This window comes from Orycteropus afer, unplaced genomic scaffold (genome assembly GCF_000298275.1).
Source record: "Orycteropus afer afer isolate SDZICR_OR568_19922 unplaced genomic scaffold, OryAfe1.0 scaffold00088, whole genome shotgun sequence".
Lineage (NCBI taxonomy): Eukaryota > Metazoa > Chordata > Mammalia > Tubulidentata > Orycteropodidae > Orycteropus > Orycteropus afer.
Genome location: NW_006921675.1, coordinates 248,326 through 275,014, shown reverse-complemented (window position 1 = coordinate 275,014; position 26,689 = coordinate 248,326). Strand labels below are relative to the sequence as shown.

The following is a 26,689-nucleotide window of genomic DNA, read 5'->3' as shown; positions in this document are numbered from 1 at the left end:
CTGGTGGAACCACTGAGACTATGGAGCTTAGCTGCCCTTCAGATCTGGAATTAAACCCATTCCTGTGGTTTCCAGCCAAACAAAAGATAGGCATATGAGTTGAACATTTACCTCAAGTAGATACTCTCCTTGGACAGAAGAATCATGGGAGAAAGAAGGGCCGCTTATGCACAGGGAGACAGCTCAGGGGCAGGAGTGCATGAAGGTGTAACTGTGGGGAGGAAGTGGGAGGGGAGCTGCTACATTGTGGTAAACTGTGGTCAATGTCATGAGACAAAAATATGTGAACTGCTGTATGGAAAGTGAATTTGCTCTGTAAACCTTCACCCTAATCAAATAAAATATCAATCAATCAATCAATAAAAATAACTTAAAAAAATTAAAAAATAAATGGAATCCAGGTAGAAGGTTATAAAGCAATTAAAACAAATTTTAATTAAAACTTTAAAACTTAGTAAAGAGATTTGAAACTTTTTAAAGTGTCATTTTAAAAATGCCTGGTAATGCTAGAACAAACAGAAAAGAGTATCCTAAAAGCAGGACAACTATTTTTGCAAAGGGATAAAATGAGGTATTCACATTTGACTAGTTATTTGAGACTCAGTTCTCATTGGGGGTTTATATTAGGTTGGTCTTCCGGAGATATATTCTATGGGAAATATAACTGCATTTTCCCATGTCCCTACTTCCTCTGCTCAGTTCTAGTCATAAATAAAATCTAGCAATTCAAATTTTCCTGAACAGTTTGAGAGACACTGTCGCCCTTTTTTTCAATTGTGTCTGTCATCAGTAGCTGGCAAAAGTCTGGCTGCTTTGACCTGAGCTCACTTTTGTACTTTTTTTTTTTATTTAAAAAAACTCATAATGAGCAGAGGAGAAAAAACACATTTCCCTCTTCTACCTTGGCAAACTCCTTAAAAATGGTGAATCATAGAAATGATTAAAGAGAAAAAGATGTCATGTTTAGAGATGTGAAAAGGCAACCTAAAAGGGGTTGAGGGAACAAAAGGAATCACAGGTAAGGGGATGAAAGTTTTAAAAAAGAAATAGGTGAAAATTCAGTATGTTTACAGCTGTTGCTATGGGGAAAAATACGTGAACAAAATCTTACACATTAAGGAAGTATGAAGTCAGCAGCTCGCATAGGAATACACTGTGCCATTCTAAAGATATAAAAGGGAGTTGGATGAACTTTTGAGGTCTGATTACTGTACAAATTGTTATAAAATAAACCTTTTCCAAAGTCTTTCTTTCTCATGGCAAAATGGTATGAAAGAAGGGAAATATGGCTTCACAAGAAAACTAGAGTCAGTCCTCAGGGTCAGAAGACCTTTTGCCGTCATAGCCCTGGGTGGAAAAATACTTTCATTTCTCCTCTTTGTAAGCATGAATGGAGACACATAGCACCTGTGGAAGGGAGAGGAAATTTGGAATCATGGTATGCTAGAGTTGTGTGTTATTTTTCTATTGCTCCTTAACAACACAAACTTATTATCTATTGATTCTGAGGGTCAGGAGTATGGGCACAGCTTTGGTGTATTCTCTACTCAGGATCTCACAAGGCAGCAATCAAGATAGCAACCAGGATGTATCTCATCTGGAAGGATGGGTTCTCTTCGAAGATCATTCAGGTTGTCGGCAGATTCAGTTGTAGGACTGAAGTCCCCCTTTTTTGATGGCTGTTGGCTGGGTATCAATCTCTGCGTCTATAGGCTGTCCTTGGGTCCTAGCCACTCTGCCTTCACAATATGGCAGCTTATTTCTTCAAAGCTAGCAGGAAAATCTGTCTCCAGTAGGCCACCAAGGAATCTTATACACATAATGTAATAATGCACATGCCAACTTTACCATACAACATGTTATAATCAATGGAGCTACTATTTCATAATATTCATATTCATGCCAACACTCTAGGGGATTATACAGGTCATGAAGACCAGATCAGGTCTTGGTTCTTCTGAACTATAATCCTTCCACAACGTCCAATGCAACATTCTTACTCATATATGGGGAAAACCGAGGCCCGTGGAGGAAACATTGATTATCCAAAGTCATTAAGTAGTTAACAGGAAGGGAAGAACTATACCCTGGTCTCCCAATTTCTGGTCTAGTGCCTTCCAGTCTCCCAAGCTTTCTTGTGGTGCTTTGCATGATTAGAGGTAAGGCTGCTTTTTAGAAAAGAATTTAAAAAAAAAAATCACCATGATTGTCAGCTAGGCCACTCTTACACATATTCTATGACTCTCAGAACTCATTCAAAGAACATTTACCTGCAGTGTACTAGCATGCTGACTCAGTGTCCTTGAAGAGTCATAGTCGGCAGGATTGGCCAACAAAAAATTAGTAGTTTCTATCCAAGCCTCAGTGCTCTTCAAAAGGTCGTTATATTCTTCCATCTTAACTGTGGCCTGTGAAAGAGACATAGCATTCATTTAGTCTGATGCCTCTTACTTGGGGTGAATGATTCTTGGATGGAGAATGAACTTCTGCCAGCAGTGGTACTGTCAGGCCTGTAGGTCTCCTCTGTCCATGGCTGGGGTTATTTGACCATCCCCTTCTAGTTAATGGGTTTTCCAACATTTAAGACTAATCCTAATCACAGGTGAATAGGATTTAAGAAATTTCACCCCAATCTTTGCTTCTGCAAGGTTTCCAGGTGGTCTAGAAATATTTAGAACTTTATTTTATGCTTCATTCTGAAAACTGGCCTTATACTTTGTCTGCCTGCTCTAGGCCTTATCTTATAATGTTCCAGTTCCCCTGAGACTAGGATCCTGTCTTGCTCTTGCTAGGTCACATACGTGACTCAGCCACCCATGACCCCTAACGTGGGAGGGGTTATCATGTTCCTGAGTGACAGCCTTTCTCACCACTGGCTCCCTCTCTGGACTCCTGAGATTACCTGCCGTCAAACTGCATCTACCTCTTGGGAAGCCTCTGACGTCTGGATACTTAGCTCTTTCTGCTTGCCCAATTAGACTTCCCACCTGTCCACAGGCGTATTTAAGACATGGCAGGTATTGCATATGGCCTGGATGCCACCTAAGGGGAGGGGCACCAATGAGCGTTTTTGATTAGCTATTGAAGTTTCTATCACCAGCTGTGAGAGAGCATTCAGCCATAAATTAATTGCCATAGGTGCTATTTTTCCATAGATACACATCTGTGCCTGTCCCAGCAATGAAACTGTCCCTTCAGTGTTCACCCAAACCTACCATGCAGCTCTAGTTTAAGGCCCTATAACTGGCAATTCAAGGGAAGCTACTTGCTGCTCTATTTTTTTGTTCTGTTTGTTTTAAAGCCATTTCAATGCCACCATGTGTTCTGTAGCTACTATTTGTTGGGCTGTACCTTATTTAATTGTGAGGTTCTAGCTTCTGCTCTCTGTGATACTTGCTGATACTGCTGGAAGGGAATCATCAACTTATCCATCCATTCTTGAGCCTGTCCTGGGTCCTGCTCAACAAGGTCCTGAACTTCAGAGTCCAGCTCATTTAGCTTCGAATGCCAGAGGTCGAGCTCATCCCACATTTTCTGGAGAAGGAAACCGTAAGTCAATCTGAATGAAGATGTCATGTTTTATTGTGTTTTCACATAGTATTCACTTTGTAAATGCTACTATAATACATGGGCATAGTTTTTCAGTTATATCTAATATCCACTTATGTTTCAAACTTAAAAGCTCCTTTTCTGAGCTCTCTTACTCTAACTGTATTCATTTTAGTTAGAATTAGCAGTAGAGGAGCAGAAAGACTTGGATATTTCCAGAAGCGAATGACAGCTGACAAGGTCAATATGGCCCTAACCTTTCAAGAGGGACGAGGCAACATTATGTTTAAAAAAGGCTTGGGTAAACACCTGAGAGTGTCTAGAAGATAATTTTTGTTAAAACCAAAAATAGTAACTGCTCTGACTCAGGAGTAATGCCGTGGCAGAAAGTTCTAGCCACACGTATTAGAAGCAACAGCTTTTGGCTGAAGAAACCAACAAGCTGGATTCAAATCTAAATTGTCTAGGCAGAGAAAATATGCCAGGTAAAATATTTCATTCTTATTTATTATTTGCTTAAAAATATACTTTCCAAAAATTGTAACATGACTGGTTAAATTAGGATCCTCTGCTTACTAAGAAGTCTGAGACTTTCCAACAGTGAGCCATATTCTATTTTTTAAAGTGTCTATTTATATTAGAGTATCTCCTTAAAATGTAGATTAGAAATAAAAAGGTTTTCCAAATATAAGAGTACAGTTGAGAGGTAGAATTTTATGTATATATACAGTTTTATCTGAGATTTTATTTCCTAAGATGTTTTAAACGGAAATGCATTTGGAATTTCTATTCTCTTCTTTCTTGCACAGTGTAAAGAAAAGCTGATAATACTTTTCATATTAAGGAACTGATTTTGTAGGAGTGTTCCCAAGATAATCTCCCTCCCCTCCTTTCCTTATGAATGGTTAGTTTCACAATCATAGGCTCTCACAACTTTGGGCATATTCTCACCCTGGAAAAGCAGAACAATTATAAATGCAACGTTCTCCACAAAGTCTCTGCAAAGAGACACCCACAGGGTGTCACTTTGTGGATCTGTTTTAAGGTCACCATGCCATAATAAACTAAAGACCACACCTTGTGATGCTTGATGAACTGGAGGAAGAGAGGATCAGATATATGAAATGTTGAAAGGAGTTAAAGGAGAATGTTACCTTTTGAATTTCTTGAGCTTTCTCAATGTTTTTGCTTTTCTGCTGCAACATCTTTTCAACATTATGAAGACCATTGTTAATTTCTTCTATTTTTCTACTCATTGCATATGATGGTGAGCTTTTCAGGACTTCACTGCTGATCTGTTTCAAAGGAAGAAAGACACATTTCACTTAGAGGTGGAAGGAATAGTCATTCTGCTATGCAATTTTACTTATGAAAAATTTTTTTTAAAGGATGGCAGGGTTTGGGGTGGGGGGAGTGCCAGATTGACTACTGTGTTAACATAGAACTTGTTTAGTTATATTAAATAAATAAAATATATAAAAATTCGTGGAATGCATCTAGAATGTGTGTCCAGATATGTGCTGTGCTGGGCAAAACTACTGAGTGGAATATCTGAAACATACCCCAATGGGTCAAATAATATAAAGGAGATCCTGGGAGATAAATTATTTATTACACAATCTCTCTGTTCTGTGAGAAAATCCTCTACACAGATCTGTTTCCAATAAAACCAAACTTATTCTCAAGCTGACAAAAGGAAATATAACTGCTACCTTAATAAAAGGGGCCGACTCGATGGCAAATAACAACAACAACCTTAATAAAAAGTGAAAGGACCTTTTAAAACTGCTTATTTGTTGAGGCAGCACAGAGCTTCCTTTTTCTCTGTGTGAATATTCAAGTGTCTGTTCTCACGAGTCAGAAATCTAGCTGCTTGAACAGTGTAATTTTTTTTATCTGAATGATTTTAAGAAAATAACTTGTCCTAGGAAAGATAATGAATGAATATTAAATGATTCCTTTTTCAAATATCTGATTAGCTTGTGTTGTTTTTTCAAGCTATGTTAACAAGGTACACTTCAGGTTGTCAGTAAATAACTGAATGATACTTTGTTTTTTGGTATAATCCCTTTAGTTCTTGAAAGAAGCACTGTATCTGCACAGATAGTTGTGTACAGATACAGAAACTGAAACAGGCTAAAGGACTTGCTTAAGACCCTATGTCAAGGCAGTACTTCTGCCAACTCAATCCCAGGCACTACCCACAAGACCAGACCCTGAATATTTGTATCATGTTTCTGTTCCACAGATACACCAAAGTCAAGGCTGTCAGAGAGAGAGACAAAAAAAAATCCCACTCCAATCCAATACTAGTTTTCTATTGTGTAACACAGTGCCACGAAATAAAGTTTACTGACATTCTGGGTTGTTATTTTCTAGCAGAAATTAGTATCATTCAGCTACACTAGAAGAGATCATGATTTAGAAGAAACGAGGAATCATTTGAATTATACAGCATGGTACATGTCTGTTGACTAGATACTTGATCTTTCTTCAGACACATCAAACAACAGAAATCAGTTACAAGTTATAGTTATACAAGTTACAGCTGAAATTTTTAACCCTACATTTGAACGACTGATTTTGATTATTAATTCACTCGTAGTGGGGATTTTTATATACAATAGTCACAAGACAACATTTACCTTCTCTCAAAACATTTAGTATTCTCTTAAAACAAAATCAATAGTCCATGATCCTTGAGAAAATACGTTATAGTAGATTTTCTTTTGTTAAATCTAAAGGATTTGCTGCACGTATATATTAGTTTACATTTTTTCTTTTTAACACAGGTTGGATTTTCCTCAGAGATCTCTTATGGAAAGTAGAGATGGATTCTAGCAAGTGAGTTTTAAATATGATTTTTTATATACATTTATTTTACTTATCAAGTCATATTAGTACAACTTATTATGTAATAACTAGCTATATTAGTATATGTAATAATTTATGAGAATTCTAGGCCCCAAAAGCAGTACAAAAATTCTATGGATGCTTGACCATGTAGAACTTTGTTATGTTGGATTTGGGCTGCCTTTTAACAATTCAACAAACTGCTTTGCTGCGTTTTTCTTGCCAGTACTGTAAACCATTTACCAGCCTTTCTTCAAATCTGGCTTTTGAGAGTAAAGACTGGCCCAGGTATGCTTTGTGAGGACTCTATCATCATTAGGCAGTCTCTGTGCTGAGTGACAGTCCTTGTGAGTAATGAAGTAAGTATGTATTCTTATTGCCTTTGCAATTTCAAAATGTTCACAGTATATGTGTTTTAAAGCAAAGTTTTGTTCATGTACAAAATTTTCAGTGGTCCTGCAGTAAAAGATGTAATAGCAGAATAAAATATAAAATATATTTTTTAAATGTAAGAAAAGAAAAGCATGCTAAAAACTGAAAATTAACAGATTAACTAATTCTGTTATCTGTGTCACTTATGAAATGCCCTTTCATTACACAAAATTTTCACTTAACTAAACTCTCTAACAGTCATAAGTGAAATAAGGAAAAATGCAAATGTGATATTAGATGATATTTTCTTCTCTAGTCGTCGTTCAACGCCATAAATAACAACACTAGCACAAACATTGTTATTACCTTCTCATCTACGTCTTCTAAAGCTTTCCGGCATTCTTCCATCTGAGACTCAATCTCTGCAGGGACTATGGTATACATTTCGGAATACTTGATCCGCAGTTTTTCCATAATATCCTCGAAAGTTAGCTTCTCTTTCTTAAGAATGCTTTGAAGCTCCTAAAAACATCAAGAGCGTTTCAATACTCACAGGACAGGGGAAAAGTTTAAAACTAAGCACAGCTTTCCAGCCCATCCCATGATTTAAATGACCAAACTCCACATGGCAAAACTTCACTATTGATACAAGCTGATTAAGTCTGAGAGATCTCAGTTTAGTCAGATGATGCCTTCTAATTTGTAAGAATTAAACTTGATATCTCTTCAGAGTGTCAAACCATTGTTGTGGAAAGACATTACAACATCTCCTGCTTCTGAAGTAGCCCAATGATTTAGTTCTATCTCAGTTGCAGTGCTATCTAAAGAGCTGCAAGTAGCAGAAAGTTTCAAAGAAGTTTTCTAAAACTTGTTGCCTTTTCTGTTTCTTTCTACCTTATCATCACAATGATTCAAGGCCACTAAAAGCTCTATGTTTGAAGCAGAAGTGTCTGCTTTCACCTAATTAGACAGCCCAGCAGAGTTCCACTTCTTTTGAAAGGGAGGGTTCCAGTTCCTCGCAAAGAATGTAGGTTTCAGGAGATAAAAGTAACCTGAACAAACCGTCTATTGGTTGTGGCCTAGAAACAAAATCTGATCTGCGTTCTCCTGCAGTAATTATAAAGGAGAAACTCAATTGTTTGGGAAAGTTTCCCAAAGATCGAGTGGAAAAATACTTCTTGACTTTACTATGGCTTTTTTTTCCCCCCTCCTATTTACAGTAGCTGTTCAGTAGCATTATTTGTGTTAATGGACTGAGTCACTGATTACAATTTCAAATGACTCTGTGATGTGTCACTGCTTTCCTTTTCTTAATCCTCTGCAGAGAGCAAATCTATAGAGGGTAAGTACAATGTCATTCAGACAAAAGGGGAGTTAGAGGGATAAGTATGGTTCTATTTTATCTAAATCTAGTCCAGCAGTACAGGACTTCATTCAGAGGTATACAAAGACAGTGTTCCATGAAGACAGCTTTTGTGAGTAAGTTTACTATTTCAACATTTAGTGACCAAAAGCTCTAGTTAACAACAGCATGCAAATTTCAAATAAACTTCCAAATGTCATTTTTGGCTGTTAACCATAGGACTGGAATGGGAAAACGGATCATTCTGAAAAAACAAGTTCCCAAATGACCCTTAGTGTGTGCACAACCCCTCTCAGAGTTATAAGATGCTGTGACCTACTAAAGTGATTAGTCCACTACGCCAGTCAAGTGGTCTGAGACCCCTGCTCACCAAATGCAGCAGTCAAACTTGAAACATGCTGAAATGGGCTGCTTGATGTAGACTGACCAACCTTCCCAACTTAGTCTCAGTTCTGCTATCTGTACTCTACCCACACTGATCTTTCATGGCTCTTATCTAAAAGGCCTTTGTACATACTTGCCTCTTTCCGTAGACCACTCCCTTTACTCTAATCACCAAGTTACCTATGCCCTGAGAATCTGGATAGAGTATTGTGAACCTGTATCAGTAACATTCACTAGTTCATCACTCACTTACCTCAAACTGTTCTGTCTTTTCTGGGTGATCTTGTAATTCCAGAGTATGGAAAGAAGTCATGGTCTGTTGAAATACATTCTTCAAAGCCATTATTTCTTTTTTGAAGGCTTGTCTTTCTTGGATTTCAATCTGCACCAACTCCTTATTTTTTTCAGCTTTCTGAGAAAGCCTAAAGTATAACATTGAAATAACAAAATTGTTTATCTATCCTGCTCTTTTGTGAAATAAAGTTTTATTTCAACAAATAATAAAATGTCTGCATAGCTCAGGAAAGATAATAAAAAAATACCACTTTTCATTGATTTATATATATATATATATATATATATATAAACATGTAACTAAAAACATCTTTAAACTTTCATCTGCAAATACCCTCTTTCCACATATTGCATTCCTAACTGTCATTTCTGTCCTCCATTTTTTTCCCCATGTAATCCTTGAGCTCAACTGAAAAGACTTACAGATGTGAATTGAGTCACGACTGAGCTCTGGGGAGACAGACAACCCCACAGGCCTTTTTTTTATCTTTATCCAATCTCATTTCCTGTGGAGGTTGAAATCAGATCCGAAAGTTGAAGCTTCTCTAATATAAGTTTAAATGGATAAGTGTTGCTACAAGTTTAAATGGATAAATTCTTTCCTGGGGGCTATTTGATAAATATCTCTAGCCATTAAATTATTACAACCTTTGACTCAAAGATTCTACTAAGCATCTTCCTTAATGATACAATCACAGATGGAGATAGAGACATGGCAATGTTTTGATGAAAATTTAAAAAATACAAATAATGTACGTACACTATATTAGGGGATTGGTTAAGTAAATAATGAGATATTCACATGACAGAATATTATGCAGCCATGTTTTTAAAGAATATTTGGCATGGAAAAATGCACATCATACAGTGATAAAGCACTCAGTAGACTAGAACAGTAAAAGTAGTATGATCTTAATTTGTTTATCATATAGAGAAAAAGATGAGAAGGGATACAGAAAATGCATTGACAGCAATAGCTGCTAAGTGGTGAATATTAACAGAACCTGAGCTTCTTTTAATTTTGGTTACTAATATTATCCATCCTTTCTCATACCAATCAGTGGTGATTCAACTCATTTATGTCATATCATTTGCCATTAGTCAATAAAATCTTAGTATTTTCTAAATTTTAAGCCTGAGTCATCAAACACATTTCCTCAACAGTTTTCAGAACTCATTCTTACTTGCGACACCGCTCTTGCATAGATGCAATCTCTTGGCATGCTGGAGCGGTTTCCACAGCCCCTATGTCTTCAGGAACATTTTGGATACTTTTTATGCGGTGGAAAAGTAAGGTCAGTAACAGCTGCTGCTCCTCCCCATTCTCCTGGTATCGGCACAAACAGTCCAGCAACTCAGAGAGCTCCTCTGTGGTGGCTGCCTCTTGGGTTTTGGAAATTTCAGGCAGTTCTTCTTGAAGATTATCTAAGATAATTGCTTCTTGTTCAATCTAATTCAATAAGTAAAATAAAATAAAATAATATAAGTAAAATATACTCATCACTTTAGGACCTAAGATAATACCTTGACAGCCCTTATTTTTTATATTGGGTTTTCAACAAGTTCTCAGTGTCATATCCTAGTGTAATGTAGTATGTGTTTTTCTATAGTTGGGAATATTATTCCATTATAATCAGAATCTCATAGTTCCAAGTTTTTGTTTACATGATTAAAACGATGTATTGCTGTTGAATATTTCCATAAGATCAAGTGATAAAATTTATTTCTCCTTCAGACTACAGCTGGATAAAGTAGTATTTCTCTTGAGATACCCATAGGACATTAAAATGGGCTTCACCAAACTGCCTCCACTACATATTACAGGTTGGAAAATTACTGGCTATGCAAACTTTCCTTCTTCAGATCTCTTTACATTCCCAAATGCTTCAAATAATAAGTCTAGTAGATCTTAATTATTTTCAAAACCATGAAAGGAAAAGCAACCCAAATTTCTAAACCAAATCAAGTATTTACCAACCAAATATTCACTGTGCATAGCAGCCTTGGTGGCACAGTGCTTAACTGCTCAGCTCCTAACTGAAAAGCAGTGGTTTCAACCCACCAGCTACAACCTTGGGAACCTAGGGGGCAGTTCTACTCTGTCACACAGGGTTGCCGTGAGTCGAAATCAACTCAGTGGTCATGGGTGGGGAATAAGGGCATCGGTGGTTCTGTAGCAGAATTCTCGCCCTCCGCACAGGAGACCGGACTTGAACGCCAGCCAGTGCAGCTGAAGTGCAGCCACCAGTGGAAGCTTGCATGTTGCTTTAGGTTTCAGCAGAGCTTCTCGAGTAAAACAGATTAGGAAGAAAGGCCTGGGGACCTACTTCTGAAAACCCCATGGATGACAATGGTCCAATCCCATTTTGCATGGGGTTGCCAATGAGTCAGGAGCTAACTCAAGAGTAGCTAATAACAAAAATATGTGCATAACACTGAACTATATCACTTAATAAATCACACATCTAGAAATTGGCATTTCACCACCTCTGAACTCAGCAATAAGACAAAGGGAAAATATTAAACTTCCAGGGACCAATGATCTGGGGCAAGGTAAAAGTCAAGTCACTCAATCTTATACCCGCACCACTAAGAAAGAGGCACAGCACTGATGGGCCTATTTGGGTTTTGGAGGTAGTGTGCAGCATACTTAGGAATACTGCTCCAATCCATTTATCAGGATGCTGGAGAAAAAGAGGATCCCCAGAAGTTTGGGGCTATTGTATAAGTTCTTGTGTTAGTTGGGCCACATGATGCAGTTGTGTTCCCAAGTGCTAGAATACATAGGTATCAGAACCAAGGCAAGGGGTAGAGATAGGCTAGCCCCTCTCTCAGAGACCAAGTTACAGAATTTATACTTTCCAAAACCTCAGTCCTAAATCAGGTGGATTAGAGGTCCTGATTTTGTAGATGGCTACACTTTCACTAGAAAACAAGATTAGGGTTCTACTGAATTTGAAGCTATGGCTGTCACTGGGCCAGAGGACACTGCTCTTATTGTCAGGGTAACTATATGCTGGCACTTCCAATACACACTGGAAGCTGGAAGAACCAAGTTTGGAATTCAGAGGCCTGCATGGCACCTCTCTTGGTGTTTCCATGTCCACCATAAATGAACAATTGCAGCAACCACAATCCGGGAAGAGTAAAGTAATAAGGGCCCACACCTTTCCTATTTCATCTTCTTGGTCCCCTACTCCTATTCCCTGGCATTGTTTTCCATAATTAACCACTGACATGCAAGCCCCTGCCTCAGGCTCTACTGCCTGAGGGGAATCCCAGCTAAGACAGGCCCCAACTCAGGAAAACAGCTGCCACCACGATCATACACTTATACACTCAAGTTTCCACCCAGAACAGGCCTTGCAGCCACTTGATACTTTTCTTGAACACAAAATTCTAATAAAAATGGTTACAAACTTTTTAGGTTCCTAGCCAATTACAAAGTACAGTCTAGAAAGGGAGAAGGAGTCATAGTTCCAGCAAGCAAACCCAGTGAAGGAGACTGAAAAGCCTGTAGCCTGGAGAAATAGGAACAAATAAAGAAATAGCTCTTAGGGCTTTTGGTACAAGAAGTATACAGCCTTACTCTTTCAAGTATTCTTGAAGTCATAACTTTATTCTAACACATTATGATCATCAAAGTGTCATATGATGATTCTAGACTGAGTAACTGTATTAAGCAGGCAAAGCTCAGGGGAAAAAACTGATTTTAAATGTGTTTTTCAATTGGTAAAGGAGGAATGTAAATTGTAGTGCCCTAGAGCATCTAGTTATGAAACCACTTATTACATAAAGATATAGGATTATTATTATATTACTCCTTCTAAACCAAAACCAAAAACACTGTCATCAACTTGATGCTAATTCATAGAATAGCCATTGGGTTTCCAAGGCTATAAATCTTTACAGAGGTATATTGCCTTATCGTCCTCCCGTGGACCAGCTGGTGGGTTTGAACTGCCGACCTTTTGGTTAGCAGCCAAATGCCTTACCCAGTATGCCACCAGAGCTCCTTATCTGAGCCCTTGGCGATGCAAATACATTATTATGTTTGACTGCTAACTGCAAAGTTGGAGGTTTGAGTTCTACCCAGAGGTGCATCAGAAGAAAGGCCTGGCAATCTGCTTCTGAAAAACCCCCGATTGAAAATCCCATGGAGCACAGCTTGGCTGTGACACATGTAAGATCACCATGTGCCTGAATTAGCTTCATGGCAACTGTTTTTTTTTTTTCCCCCTTTAAACACCCATTTTAAAAACAGAAATTCATGTTGTTACATATGAAAGTAATCTTTATTGAATGGATACAAGCTATTTTAAAGTCTCACATCAACTTAAAATGTTTAAATTAATAGTTCATTTAAGTTGATAAAGTAGCAGTTCAGTGCCAGACTATACATTTGAATCCTCTACCCCTTATATAGGAGCTCTGGTAGCATAGTGCCCAAGGCACTTGACTGGTAACCAAAAGGCTGGCAGTTCAAATCCACCAGCCACTCCTTGGAAGGAAGGTTGGGCAATCTACTTCCGTAGTGACACTGCCTCGGAAACCCAAGGAGGGGTTGCTATGAGTCGGTCCGAATAGCACATAACAACAACACCCCTTATATGTGAACTCAGGAGTAAATAATGTACCTATTGTTGTTATGAAGGGAGGACATTACATTTTATACTTTGTTGTGTTACCAACACAACAAAGGCTTTGAAAAGTATATTTTGTCAGCTGACATTGTTCATTGCTTGAATGGACAATTACAAAGTTGTAAATAAGCAGGTCTAAATCAGCAAGATATAACTACAAATGGATACCTAACAGCAGAGAGATAAGGTAACAGAAAAGAATAAAAGCTTTAAATAAGCACAGACCTGGGTTTGAATAAGAGTTGTCCCTTAACAAATATTTACTAACTGACAACTAATGACAAGATACTTGCCAGATTCTAAGGTTACATGGCGAGCCAAACCGTCCCAGCTTTAACCTACATGGGCTTACAGTTAAATCAATCTCTAGCTTGATAGCTTGTGCCATTACAGAATCTCTCATTGTTTCAATTTTCCCATCTGTAAAATGGGAATACTGTATTCTTCATGAGGGCAATGCAAGTATTTGGTGAGATCATGTCTAAAGTGCTTTCTCAACACATCTCACAGACTAGTGTAAGAACACAAAATAATGGTGCCATTGCAAATGGGGGAAAAACATGTTCTAGCAATTCAGTTAAAAACTATAATTTACAAAGTTGCTCAGAGTTTTAATGTTCAAGAGACTATTTATTAATCAAACCCTACCACCATGAAAATGATAGTCATTTATGTAACTACAGAGTTCTAAAAAAGAGAGTTAACACTGCTAAACATTTAAATCCCACAGCATGTGACCTATCTCTAAGTATTAATTCATTTAATTTCTCTCTCTTCTGTAAATTCAGCAGGTATTTTGAAATGAATGAGACAATAAGAAGAGATTATGATTACCTTATGTATACCTAGCCCTTTAGGAAGGATGAAAGAATGCCCTAAGATAATTTTATACTATTTTACATTTCCTTTCTCAATATATGTGGTAACTAAGTCCTGAACTATGGTTAAATTAACATCTGTGACTAATAAATATTATGGAGGCTTTCTTGTAGACCACTTTCAGAATGAACACTGTATGTGCTATTTTTATTTAGATCTATACTTAAAAATTGTAGTTAATTTCAAATAGTTAACAATTGTAATTAATTTCAAAATTAGTTGGCTATTATGCATATTAGTTAATTCTACCTTTTAGTAGAGAGAGTTATTTTCAAGAGGGTTTAATTTGTCTGCACAATAAAGACTTTAAAGCCTGAATAAGCAAGTCATCATTTACTTATATGAATATCAGTTACTAAAAAATGCCACAATCTGGAGTGTCTCTGAATCAGTTCTCGAAGATTATTTTAATAGGACCTGACTTGGATAAACATTTATGTGTAATATATATCTGATATAAATAAGCAGTCAGGTTGAAGACTCATTTTATATAAAAACAAAAATAAATAGCATTTGATTGGAAACTGTAAGATTTGACAGTTGAATATGAAGCACTCACTTCTTCACTGACAAACTTCCATTCGTGCTTCAGTTCCTCACACCACATCTCCCATTCCTTAGCATCTTCCAGCAAATGCAACCACTTCTCCCACAGGGTAGACACAGTTCTAAGCAAACACACGCCATCATTTTCTGTGCACATGGGTCTCAAGTGTCTGAGGATCTGTCGTAGTTTCATTAACTCTTCTTTAGTTGATAGAAGATTTGATACCAAAGCCTTAAGAAAGAAAATTAAAGGAATAGATATGATATAAAGTCTAGTCCATTAGTTTTTCTGAAATCAACAAATGATTTTTAAATCTTAAGCAATTCATGATTTTAAAGCTTCCATAGTATTACATGATGCATATTTTTAGAAGTCATTTTGGAAGGATATCTGTCGATTTGTGCCAGATAATAATTAACTGTGTATTACTGAATTGCCCATGAATTTGGAACCAAACCAAACCAAACCCACTGCCTTCGAGTCAGATCTGACTCACAGCGACCCCTCATTAGGTTTCTGAGGCAATATCACTGAGGAAGTAGATTGCCCAACCTTCTTTCCGAGTAGTGGCTGGTGGGTTTGAACCGTCAGCTTTCCAGTTAGCAGTCAATGACTTAGGCACTACGCCACCAGAGCTCCCTGAATTTGGGACAGTGGAGACAAATAATGACCCATGAATCAATTTTTTCCTAATAAGAATTTATTTTCAATGAAATACATTATATTATTTTAATTTAAATCTCATATTTTATCAACCTTTATTAACCACAAAGGCAATATTTGAGGTTTTTGTTGTGATGGTGGTGGTTTTTTTCTTTTTGGGGAGGATGGATCTTTAGTACAAGTAATTTTAGAATATCCTCACTTAAATCCTAAATACCCCAGATTCTAAAAGGGAAAAACTGAAATTGTTTGGTAAGAGAATGCAAGGTGTAAGCAGAGTGTAGAGCCAAGGGACCTGCCGTAAATTCTCAGTGGACAACAAAGTTCTGCCTGCCTCAGCATCCAACAGAGTAAGAGGAATGCAAAGCGTCAAGAAAAGCAATCAGCAAAGATAAAACATACTGGTTGGGAAGAGGACTGTCCTGTGAACTCAGTAAAGTGTCTCAGAATCATTGCTTCATTTTATTTCTTGGCTTTTGTTTTGAGGAATTTTCTTTTTTAACCTTTCTATCAATTTCTTCCTTAGATATTTTTAAGTGGTTCTCAAAATTTGCCTAATCACAACACATTGAACATTAAAAAGTCTACTTGGAGAATGAAATAATTTTTCAACTTCCATCCCTAAGATCCCCTCAGATATCAACTGTAAACAGATTGGGACACACTTTGCAGGTATGTTTCTTTTTAGATAATCAGTTTAAAAACCAAACCAAACAGATTGTCATGGAGGCAATTCCCACTAATAAGAATTTTCTTATGTGTAGAACATAGCTTAAAGATTCCTTTGGGTCATAAATGAGCCACCTTCTCTGTTGCCATCACCCACATGTTCTATTTTTTGCACAGACTTACTGTAGACTTGGGAATACTCTTACCTTGCTCTGCTCCAAGCGCTCTAAAGCTTCTTTGTAAGATAGTGGCAACTGGGACATGGATTGCCCAAGATCTTTCTCCATCTTGCTGAAGTTGGTACCAATTTTCTCTTTAAGGTTTCTATAGCATTTGTAATTCTCAAGACACCTAATGAGGCACAGTTAGGAAAAGATGGCATTAATATTTACTTACCAAAAAACAAAACAAACAAACAACAACAACAAAAATGAACTCACTGCTGTGGAGTTGGATCTGACTCATAGCAAACCCTCCTTACGTTTCTGAGATGGTGTCGCTACGGAAGTAGATTGCCCAATCTTCTTTCCTAGGAATGGCTGGTGGGTTTGAACCGCTAGCCTTCTGGTTAGCAGTCAAATGCCTTAGGCACCATGCCACCAGAGCTCCCAATATTTACTTAGTATGATAAATTCTGAACTTCCCAAAATGATTCAGGCATACATAATAAAAAAGGAGTATGATGATTTTGAATTTTGCTATTCAATGCATTTTAACAAATTTTTATTCACTACTTCCTTCAAAAAAAGACCAGCATAAGACTATCAATGCAAATTTTAACAGACAAGTAAGACTGTCCTTATGACACCTAAGTTGGAGATGATCCCTGCCCCCCTCAAAAAATTCACTTCAATAAAGAGAAAATTGCAGCCTTGAAAATAGCTAGTGAATTGTAAATTGGCAGAATTTTTACACAAAACCATTTAGTCTTATGACTGATCTTATCTTCTGACCTATTAATTCAACTTCTACAATTTATCTTAAGTAATGAACCCTAAACATAAAGAATTTATTTTAAACATGAAAATAAGGTCTGTATGGTAAAATCTTTTTTTCTCATTAGAATACTAATAGAAAAAAACTGAAACCCTTATGTCTAACAAGAAGTATGGTTAAGAAAATTACAGTAATACATTTGATAAAATATTGTATAGCAATTACAATTACTTTAATGAAGTATTTGTTACAAAAAAAGAACAGAGTTCATGTTATAAAGTTAATGTAAACTCTTACAAATCAATTAAAAAAAGATGGACCAAACCAATAAAAACTGGGTAAATGCTTGAAGAGTTACTTTATAGGAGAAGAAATAGAAATGACCAATAAACATCCAAAAAAGAGTTCAAACTCATCAGGAATGATAGAAATCTAAATTAAAACCATGACACACCACTTCTCACCCATTAGATTGGCAAAAATTATTAAGTTTCACAATATCAAGTATTGGCGAGGATACTGATCATCTTACACGCTGCTGGTTGAAAATTAGAAATTGAAAAAAAAATCACTTGGCATTAAAATGATAAGGTATGAATACCTTCTCCCCAGTGATCACACTCCTAGGCATATACCCAAGGGAAGCTTTTGCAATTAAAAATGTTCCTTGTAGCATTGTGTGAAGGTAGATGCTGGAAACAACCTAAATGTCCATCAACAGTGACATGAATGAATTTTAGTATAGAAACGAACATGAACAAACCTAAGGATCAGATTGAGAAGTCTGAAAAAAATCAAACTGTCTTAGTTCAAAAGCATGAAAAACTAACATATTATTTCAGGGCACAAACACAGCAAAAACATGAAGAAAAGTATGGGAATGAGAAAAAAATTCAGGATGATGGTAAGTCTGAGAGGAGAGGGAAAAGGACATAGAGCCTTCAAAGGTAATAATGTTTATCTTTGAACCTCTGGATACAAAAATGTTCGTTTTATCATCACTATTAGCAACCAGGCCTCAGCTGCCATTGAACTGATTCTGACTCACATTGACCTCATGTGTTTCATAGAAGAACCTACACTCCGTAAGGTTTTCAATGGCTATGATCTTTTGAATGTAGATTGCAAGGTCTTTCTTCTGATTATTCTTTATCCCATACATATATTTTATGACTATTCTGTTGTCTGTATCAAACATTATATAGAAAAAAATGAAATATAATCATGTTTACCATTTTTTCTTAACATCATAGTGATTTTCCCCATATTTTCCAAATTCTCTCTAATGAGCACATGAATTATAAAGAAACATTTACATTTTATTTTCTTAAAACATTCACCAACTTTTGAAAGAACTTACTTTTCCACCTCAGCTTCTGCCACTTTGGCTGCCTCTCTCACGGCAGAGTCCTTAGAAATTAATTCCTGTAAAGTAATCTGAAGTTGTAGTTTGGCTTCAGGGCTGGATACAGCTCCCAGTTTTTCACTGAGGTCCCGGATGTCTGTTATAGTTGATTCAAATTCCTCTTGTTTCCAACCTGGGATCCCTAGTGATTCTTCTGGATTATCAAGGTCTACTTGATGGAATGCAACAATGGCTTCAAGGGCAGTGACTATCCCCACTGCTCTGGTGACTGCTTCACTGTAGCGCGTCATATTTTTACAAGCATCATTCAAGACATTCTGGTGAACAGAAAGGTAAATGAAGTAACAGAATTGTCAAACTTATGGGATTTCTGTCTCTCTTGGATTCTTGTGCTGCATTCATACTATAATTTGGTGTCTTTTAAGAATTTAGTATTCTCACACTTTCAATAATATTACACTAGTACTTAAAAATTAGGTTTTGCTTGCACACAGAGCAACTGTTTCCAGATTTCTAAGAAATCTAATCTAAATTCAAAACTACATCTCATGAAGCATGTCTAATGATGCATGTTCCTGCTCTGAAAGTCTTGTAGTAGACTATGAATGAAATGAAACAACTGAATACATTTAATATATATGACCATAATACATTTTTGCAAAATGACTAGAAAACAAATCAGACCTTTTGTACATTAAATTAATGGCTATGCCACTAACTGTAGTTTTGGGTACATCACTTAATGTCTCCAGATCTTAGTCTTATCAATGAAATAAATGACTTTAAAGGTACCTTCTAAACCAGCTCTAAGCATATTTTTGGAGGATTTATATACAGTGTTTCTTGAAACTACATTAAATACAGATAGGAAGTATTTCATTTCTTCAACATTTGCTAAACACCTATTTAAAGAACATACTCAGGTTTTTAATATGACTTTGCATTTCTATGGCATTTTATACCCATCAAAATATTTCAAATGTATTACCTAGTAACTCTTAGAATTAATGAAGGGAATTAATTTCCCCATCCTATAGATTCAGTGTGACAATTTTGAAAACACTGCAAGGCACAGTGCGATTTCTAATGATGCCTATGATATGGACCCTATTTTCAGAAGGAAAGGAGAGAGTGTGTTGGTGTTGCTCTACACAGGGGTCAGCAATCTTTTTCCATAAAGGATGGAACAAATATTTTAGGCTTTGCAGGCTATCTGTCTCTGTCACAACTACTCAACTCTGCTACTGTAGCATGAAAGCAACCATAAACAACACATAAATGAAGGAACATGGTATGTTCCAATAAAACTTTATTTACAAATCATGCACTGTGGGCAGGATTTGGCCTATGGGCCTTAGTTTGACAATTCCTATTTTAGAATCAAACCAAACCCAACCTAAATCACTGCCTTTGAGTTGATCCTGACTTATACCCACCTTACAGAGATGCTGTGAAAACTTAAAATTTAAAGTTCTTAGCACAGTGCCTAGTGTATTTTAAGTTCTAAATAAGTTAGTTACTATTTGTTCTCTTCCTTCCATACCATACTTCTGTCAGTTGTCCCTATCTCTTAAAAAAAAAAAAAAAAAAAAAAAGCTTTGTTCTGAGCTCAACAGTGGCTATGAGGGAAATGAAGGTGTCAAACTAGTCTATTTTCAAATTGAAAGGTACTAGATTTAGATGTAGAATGAGTCAGGATTATCTTCTTACTTGCACATAGTTACAAAATATATTTTTATATAGTAATGGAAGAATGACAGAAAATAAATTACTATTCAAATTGATCCACTGCCATTTTTGGAAAATGGCTACTCTCACTTATCCATATTATTTTTCCTGTACAACTGGTAACTTCTTTAGAAATGCGATAATAAATAGAGTGACAACATAAACTTATGAATTAAAATCATACGCAATACCTAACTTTAAAAAAAAAAAGAAAAAAAAAAACTTACTGTACGCAAAACAAGGCTTTCATTAAGCTGCATTTGAAGATCTTCAAAGTCATGTAATTTTGTCTCCACATCACTAGCTTCTGAAGAGTTTTCTCTTTGGTTATCAACGACAGCCACAGCTTTAATGCTAAAAACTTCTGCCAGAATTTGTTCTTCAAATGCTTCACAATTATCCTTTTCACTTTGAATATGTTTAATTTCCAAATTGCTAAGTAGAGGTTGCTGTAGCTGAGATTTGATCTGATTTAAAACATGTAAGGAATGTTCTAGCTTGTTCTGAAAATTCTTTTCATCTATTTCTTTGGGTTGCAATTCTAGTACCAAGTTTTGCAGAGCTTTGTGTAACTTGTCATTTTCTTCCACATACAGCTTTATTTGTAGTATTTCTTTCTCTTTGAATGATTCATCAAAGGCCTTATTTTCACTTAATTTCTTAATTATCTCATGATACAAGCAAACAGTTTTCTCCATTTTCTGATTCAAAATCTGGGCACTGAGCAGAATGCTTTCTGGTGAAGTACTGAAAGATTTCAGTACTACTGCAGCCCTTTCTTTAATTTCTGAATCTTGAGCCCTGATTTTACTTAGTTTTGCTTGATATTTGCCATGTTCTGCCACAAATGAGTCCAACTGCTTAATATTTTTTTCAAGTCCCTTTTCTTTTTCCAGTACTTGGGTTTGCAATTGGTAAAGTTGTGAACCATCCCAGTTTAGCCCCATATGGTCAAACACTTCTTTGAGTTTTAACACTTGCAAGATACTAGACTGAATAACAGTAAGTTTATCTTTAAGATTATAGAGCTCCTCTTTAACATCTTGATTTATATCTTGATTTAGTTCATTGTGCTGTATATTGGCAACCTCCTTCTGAAGTCCAGTTGTTTTTCCATTAAATTCTCTGTAAACATTTATCTTTTGGTTTACTTCATTACTTTTATTCTGAATGAATTTTTGGGCTCTGTTGGCTCTAGTCTTAAGGTTTTTCAATTGATCAGCCAGAAATAATCTTTCAAACACATTTAGATCCTTACAGAAGTTTGGTAGTTCCTGAAGGTATGTTGAGATTACATTTTCAATTTCTTGCAATTCTTCCTGAGAAGTCTTCAAAGTAGCATACTGGTGATCTAGTTCAGCTTCTGTGAGGGTGGTTTCCATTTTGGGAATTATCAATATTTCATTTCTTTGAAGCAAATGATGAACCTTCTCTACTGCTGCAAAAAATTTTCTCCTTTCTTCCTGTTTAAATTCTAATTGCTGTGACCTCTGAGCAGATTCTAAAACTAGCATTTGGTATTGATTCTGCAAATCCTGTAGGAGGTTATTTAAATCATTGGCTTCAGGTGCTGACAGGTGATGAATTTCACCTTTGACCTCTTCAGCCAAAGATTCTACCACAGGTTGCTTCTCTAGAATGCCTTCATGCATCACCTTGTACTTTCTGATCTGTGAAGTAATACCATCTAGGAGAAGAGAAATGGTGGGAATGTGTTCACCCAACTGATTCTTCACCCATAAAGTAGTCTCTCTCATCCTGTTCCTTATTTCACACTTCTTGATCTGATTTTCCACCTCTAAGTTTAATGGCTCCAGTGTTTCCACTTGCTTCTGCAAATAATTGATTGTATCTTCCAAAGTCTTCTTTTCTTTTTCCCCCCACATCCTCTTCATCTGCAGGTCAGCTCTTCCCTTTAAAATAGAAAATCTGTGTTTGATAGCCTCGAGTTCGGTAGCCAAAGACACCATGCTTTGGTTCCCTTTGTGTTGTTCTGGGGAGCTCAATCTTAACTGCAGACGTTGCAGCTGTTGCTGCAGAGAAATCTCAACGTTCTGCATCGTACTCATTAGGAAGTTAAATTCATCACATGCTACTACTTGCTGGGAATACTTCTTCTGTACCATTTGTTCCACTTGTTGCCAACCATGCTCAAGTTGCTTAATCTGGCTTTCCAATAACTTCTTATCCATGTCAGTCAGATGCTTTGATATATTCTCCCATTTGATTTTCACTTTGCTTAAACAATCTTTTTCTTTTTCTATTGAAACAAGGAATTTTTTAATTTTATCCACATAGGTTGCAACATCCAGTGTTCCCCTGGAAAATACAAATGCACCTTGTTAATATTTATTATATATACATTGCCAAGTGGTTAAACACACTGCCATTGAGTTGATTCCAATTCATAGTGACCCCCACTGGGTTTCTGAAGTGGTCAATATTTATTTACAGAAGTAGATTGTCATGTGGTGAGATGTCATCAAAAGATCTTGCTATGAATTCATGGAAAAGAGAATTAGCCTGTCTAGAAGACTACTCTGTCCTTAAAATAAAAATCAGAACCTTGTTTACCATGGCTTTCAATTACTATGTGACAACGTAGAAAACTCATTTGTAAAATGAATATCATAACAATACACCACCACAAGGAAGAAATGAAGATTGAAGGGAATAATGTATATAAACCAAAACCAAACTCACTGCCATCGAGTTGGATCTCACTCATAGTGACTCCTCCTTGGGTTTCTGAGGCTGTATCACTACAGAAGTAGATTGCCCAAATAAAAATACTCTATAAAGTACTTGTACAAAGGTTAATCTAAGACTAAGAAAAATTACCCTAATAGCCAATGTCTTTTTAACACTGACATAGATAATGACTAAAAATTTATAATCATATACAAAATTACTTCCACAAGGGATATCACTAAAGAAAATCCAATAAATCACATTTAGGGATAAGTATAAAATAAATATTTTAATATTGGGAAAACATTTATGCATTAAGACTACATTGATGCAGCTTCGGGGAAGATGGTGTCCTACTAACAGACCGTGTGCTAGACCCGTCTATCATCAAAGATTTTGAGAAACTAAGTAAAGCAGATGCAAATAATGCTACTACAGTTATGAGCAGCTAATCGGAAGGAAGGTTAGGCAATCTACTTCCATAGAGATACACCTTGGAAACCCAAGGAGGGGTTGCTATGAGTCAGAACTGACTTGACAGCAGTGAGTTTGGTTTTTCGTTTGGAATGAGAAGAGAAACTATTAGATCCAGGGAAGATGGTAAAATTAAGCAACTGGGAAAAATAAAACCCGCTCAGCTGGTGGAGCTGAAGAGAATTCATTAGAAATACAAAGGAGGTGGAGGGAAAAAGAAAATCATGGAACCAGCATTAAAGACTCAGAATAGTCACACCGGGAGTATTTCGAGGTGAGCTGGGACCATGCGTGAGGATGAAGACCATAATGGGAAACAGAACAGGACCCCTTTAGCCTAAGCTCCGATAGAGTCTGGAAAGGACTGGGAGAAAGGGAAGAGAAACTCTCTCCGAATACACAGAAACCCAAATTGGTCATACAGGAGTGGGCTCAAATCCAACTCTCAGCGATCCTTTTTACTACAAAGTGGAACTGGGATTTTGCAACTTGTAAATTCACATGGAGAAGGGCAGCCTTTTGTCTTTTATAGTGGCTGGTGGGTTTGAACTGCAGGACTTTGATTGATAGCTGGGCACCATAATCGGCAGACTGCCCCAAAGAGAGTCACAGACTGCGCCTGTCCTTGGCACGCTTGCATCGCTGACTGAATTATCTTGGGCTAAGCACAGAAAACAGCCTCTGGCTTTCCCTCCTAGGGATTCCTTCTTGTGTGGATCTTTCTCCTCCACAGGTGCTCCAATGAGTGAGTGGATTCTGCCACAGAGGTCAGTCCCCAGGGCTGCTAGCTGAACACAACTCCTCAAATACCTTCTTCTCCCTTCCTTTTTCTACTACCCTCTTGCCCAATTTTCCATCCTTTATATCTGGTCACTTCCTTCACTGCTTCCTCATTTTCTTTCATTTTTGCCAAAACTTCATCCTTCCCATCTGCCCATTTTTGTCTTCTCTCTTTTCTTATATTCTCTTTTCTTTTTCCCTACTTCCTGTCATCCGTTTTTCTTTATTTGTTCATCTCTCCTTCTCCTTAGCTTTTTTTTCTTTTCCTTGCCTCATCCAATGGGAGGAACTTATTAACCTTCCACTAGTCAGCCATAGCTATTACACTGACCACCTCACCCAACAGAAAAGTAACACCAATAGTTCCTGCATCACAGGATCAATAACAGATGGTGGATAACACCTGCTCATCCCAACTGCAAGTCCTCTTCAAGACAAACAGAGACCTGCACTCACATCCCCACCACTGATTTCACCAACACAGAGAAAGCTGGAGACTGACCCAGTAGAGCTGAGGTAACAACAAAAGAAGTACACCTGTTCCACACTTCCAGATATAGTAAAACATAAAACCAGGGTGAAACAATCAGTCCATAACTAACAAATAAAGACAACAACTTAAAAATGTCTAGGAAACAACAGACAACTTCAAATCAAACAAAAAAACAGGACAATATAGTAAAAACAAGTGCCCAAGCTAAAGAATCAGGAAATCTCCCTAAGGAATAACAAACAATAGAACTATATGATAAGGAATTCAGAATAGATACATATATATATGGTGCTCCAAGAGCTCAAGGAAACCATAAACAGAGGCAATGAGAAGACAGACAGTACCCTGAAAGAATTCAGGAAAATCATTCAAGAAAAAAATAAAATAAATACACAATTAGAAATCATACAAAAACAGCAATCAGAAATCCAGAAGATGAACACTAAAATTATGGAGAGAGATAACACATTGTAAGGACAAAAGAGTAGATTAGAACTTCCTGAAGAATGCATGTCCCAGCTAGAAGACAGATCCCTTGATATCAGCTTGTATGAGGCAAAATCAGAACAAAGATTTAAGAGAAATTTCATCATTTCTCTTAAGAATTATGTGGGATACATGAAAAGAAACAACATATGCCTGACTGGAATTCCAGAACAAGAGAAGGAAAAAAAAAAAAAAAAACACCTGAAACAACTGTCAAAGGCTTGCTAACAGAAAATTTTCCCTATATCATGAAAGAAGAAAATATATCCATTCAAGAAGCTCAACGAATCCCATACAGGATAAATCCCAGGAGAAAGTCACCAAGATTTATCATAATCAAACTTTCCAAAACCAAAGACAAAGACAGAATCCTGGGAGTAGCACAGGTAAAATGAAATGTTGCCTACAAGGGACAAACAAGACTAGGCCCTGATTTCTTAGCAAAAACCATATAGCCAAGAAGGCAATGGGATGGCATATACAAAACACTGAAGTAATATAATTGCCAACTAAGAATTATATATCCAGCCAAACTATTCCATAAATATGAGTGTGAAATCAAGACATTCCCAAACAAACAGAAATTAAGGGAATTTGTGAAAAACAGACTAACCCTACAAGAAACACTAAAGAAGTCCTTTCAATACAAAATCCACAACAGAGAACAACAAATTAAAGTCAAGACACCTGACACCACCACCTAGAAACCAAACCACAAAAAGATTCTCAAAATAAGAATACATAGAGAAAACAGGGGAGTCAATCTGCAAAATGACACCAGCAACAAAGCAAATAGAGTAAAGGTTTTAATTACAAAACTTCCAAATGGAAAGGAATACAGGACACTGTCTTTATAGAACAGACTGTTCCCAACTTAGGGAGATAAAAATTTACTTCAGGGTAAGCACAGAGAAAATTAACAATTCTTATTACCAAACTAAGAAAGAAGAAAATCACAAGGGCTAGTAAACACAAAACCAACAATAATGAAGAAAAGAGAAAAAAACACTTGATAACAAAATGAACTCAGCATAGAAAAGTATCTGGAACAAAGAAATCACCAACAGCACAATACAAAACACAATAGAATGACAGGAATAAATTCATATCTATCACTAATTACACTTAATGTGAATGGACTAACTGTACCAGTCCTTAGAAAGAGAGTGGCAGATTGGATAAGAAAAGAAGACTCATCAATATTTTGCCTATAAGACACGACCTTGGACACAAAGATAAAAATAAATTAAAAATCAAAGGGTGGAAAAAAATATATCAAGCTAATGGCAACCAAAAAAATAAAAGGAGTAGCAACATTAATTTCTAATAAAATAGACTTCAAGGTGAAAACCAGCATAAGGAACAAAGAAGGACACTATATGATGTTAAAAGGGTGAAGTGACCAAGAGGACATTACCATAATAAATATCTATACACCTAATCAAAGACCTCCAAAATACATAAAGAAAATATTAACTGAACTGAAAGTTAAATAGACTATTCTACAATAGTAGTAGGA

At 36.6% G+C, this 26,689-nt stretch overlaps 1 protein-coding gene across 1 annotated transcript in view; it reads right to left on the bottom strand.

Moving 5' to 3' along the window:
- The window catches only part of SYNE2 (spectrin repeat containing nuclear envelope protein 2), a 285,164-nt gene that overhangs the window by 150,168 nt on the left and 108,307 nt on the right, over positions 1–26,689 (bottom strand). The window contains exons 44-53 of the mRNA XM_042781144.1: positions 20,474–22,565; positions 18,513–18,835; positions 16,423–16,567; positions 14,897–15,115; positions 10,000–10,265; positions 8,775–8,943; positions 7,141–7,296; positions 4,704–4,844; positions 3,352–3,534; positions 2,271–2,408 (exon numbers count right to left, since the gene is read on the bottom strand). Of these exons, the coding sequence (XP_042637078.1) occupies positions 2,271–2,408; positions 3,352–3,534; positions 4,704–4,844; positions 7,141–7,296; positions 8,775–8,943; positions 10,000–10,265; positions 14,897–15,115; positions 16,423–16,567; positions 18,513–18,835; positions 20,474–22,565 (3,832 nt within the window). The remainder of the gene's footprint in view (positions 1–2,270; positions 2,409–3,351; positions 3,535–4,703; positions 4,845–7,140; positions 7,297–8,774; positions 8,944–9,999; positions 10,266–14,896; positions 15,116–16,422; positions 16,568–18,512; positions 18,836–20,473; positions 22,566–26,689) is intronic.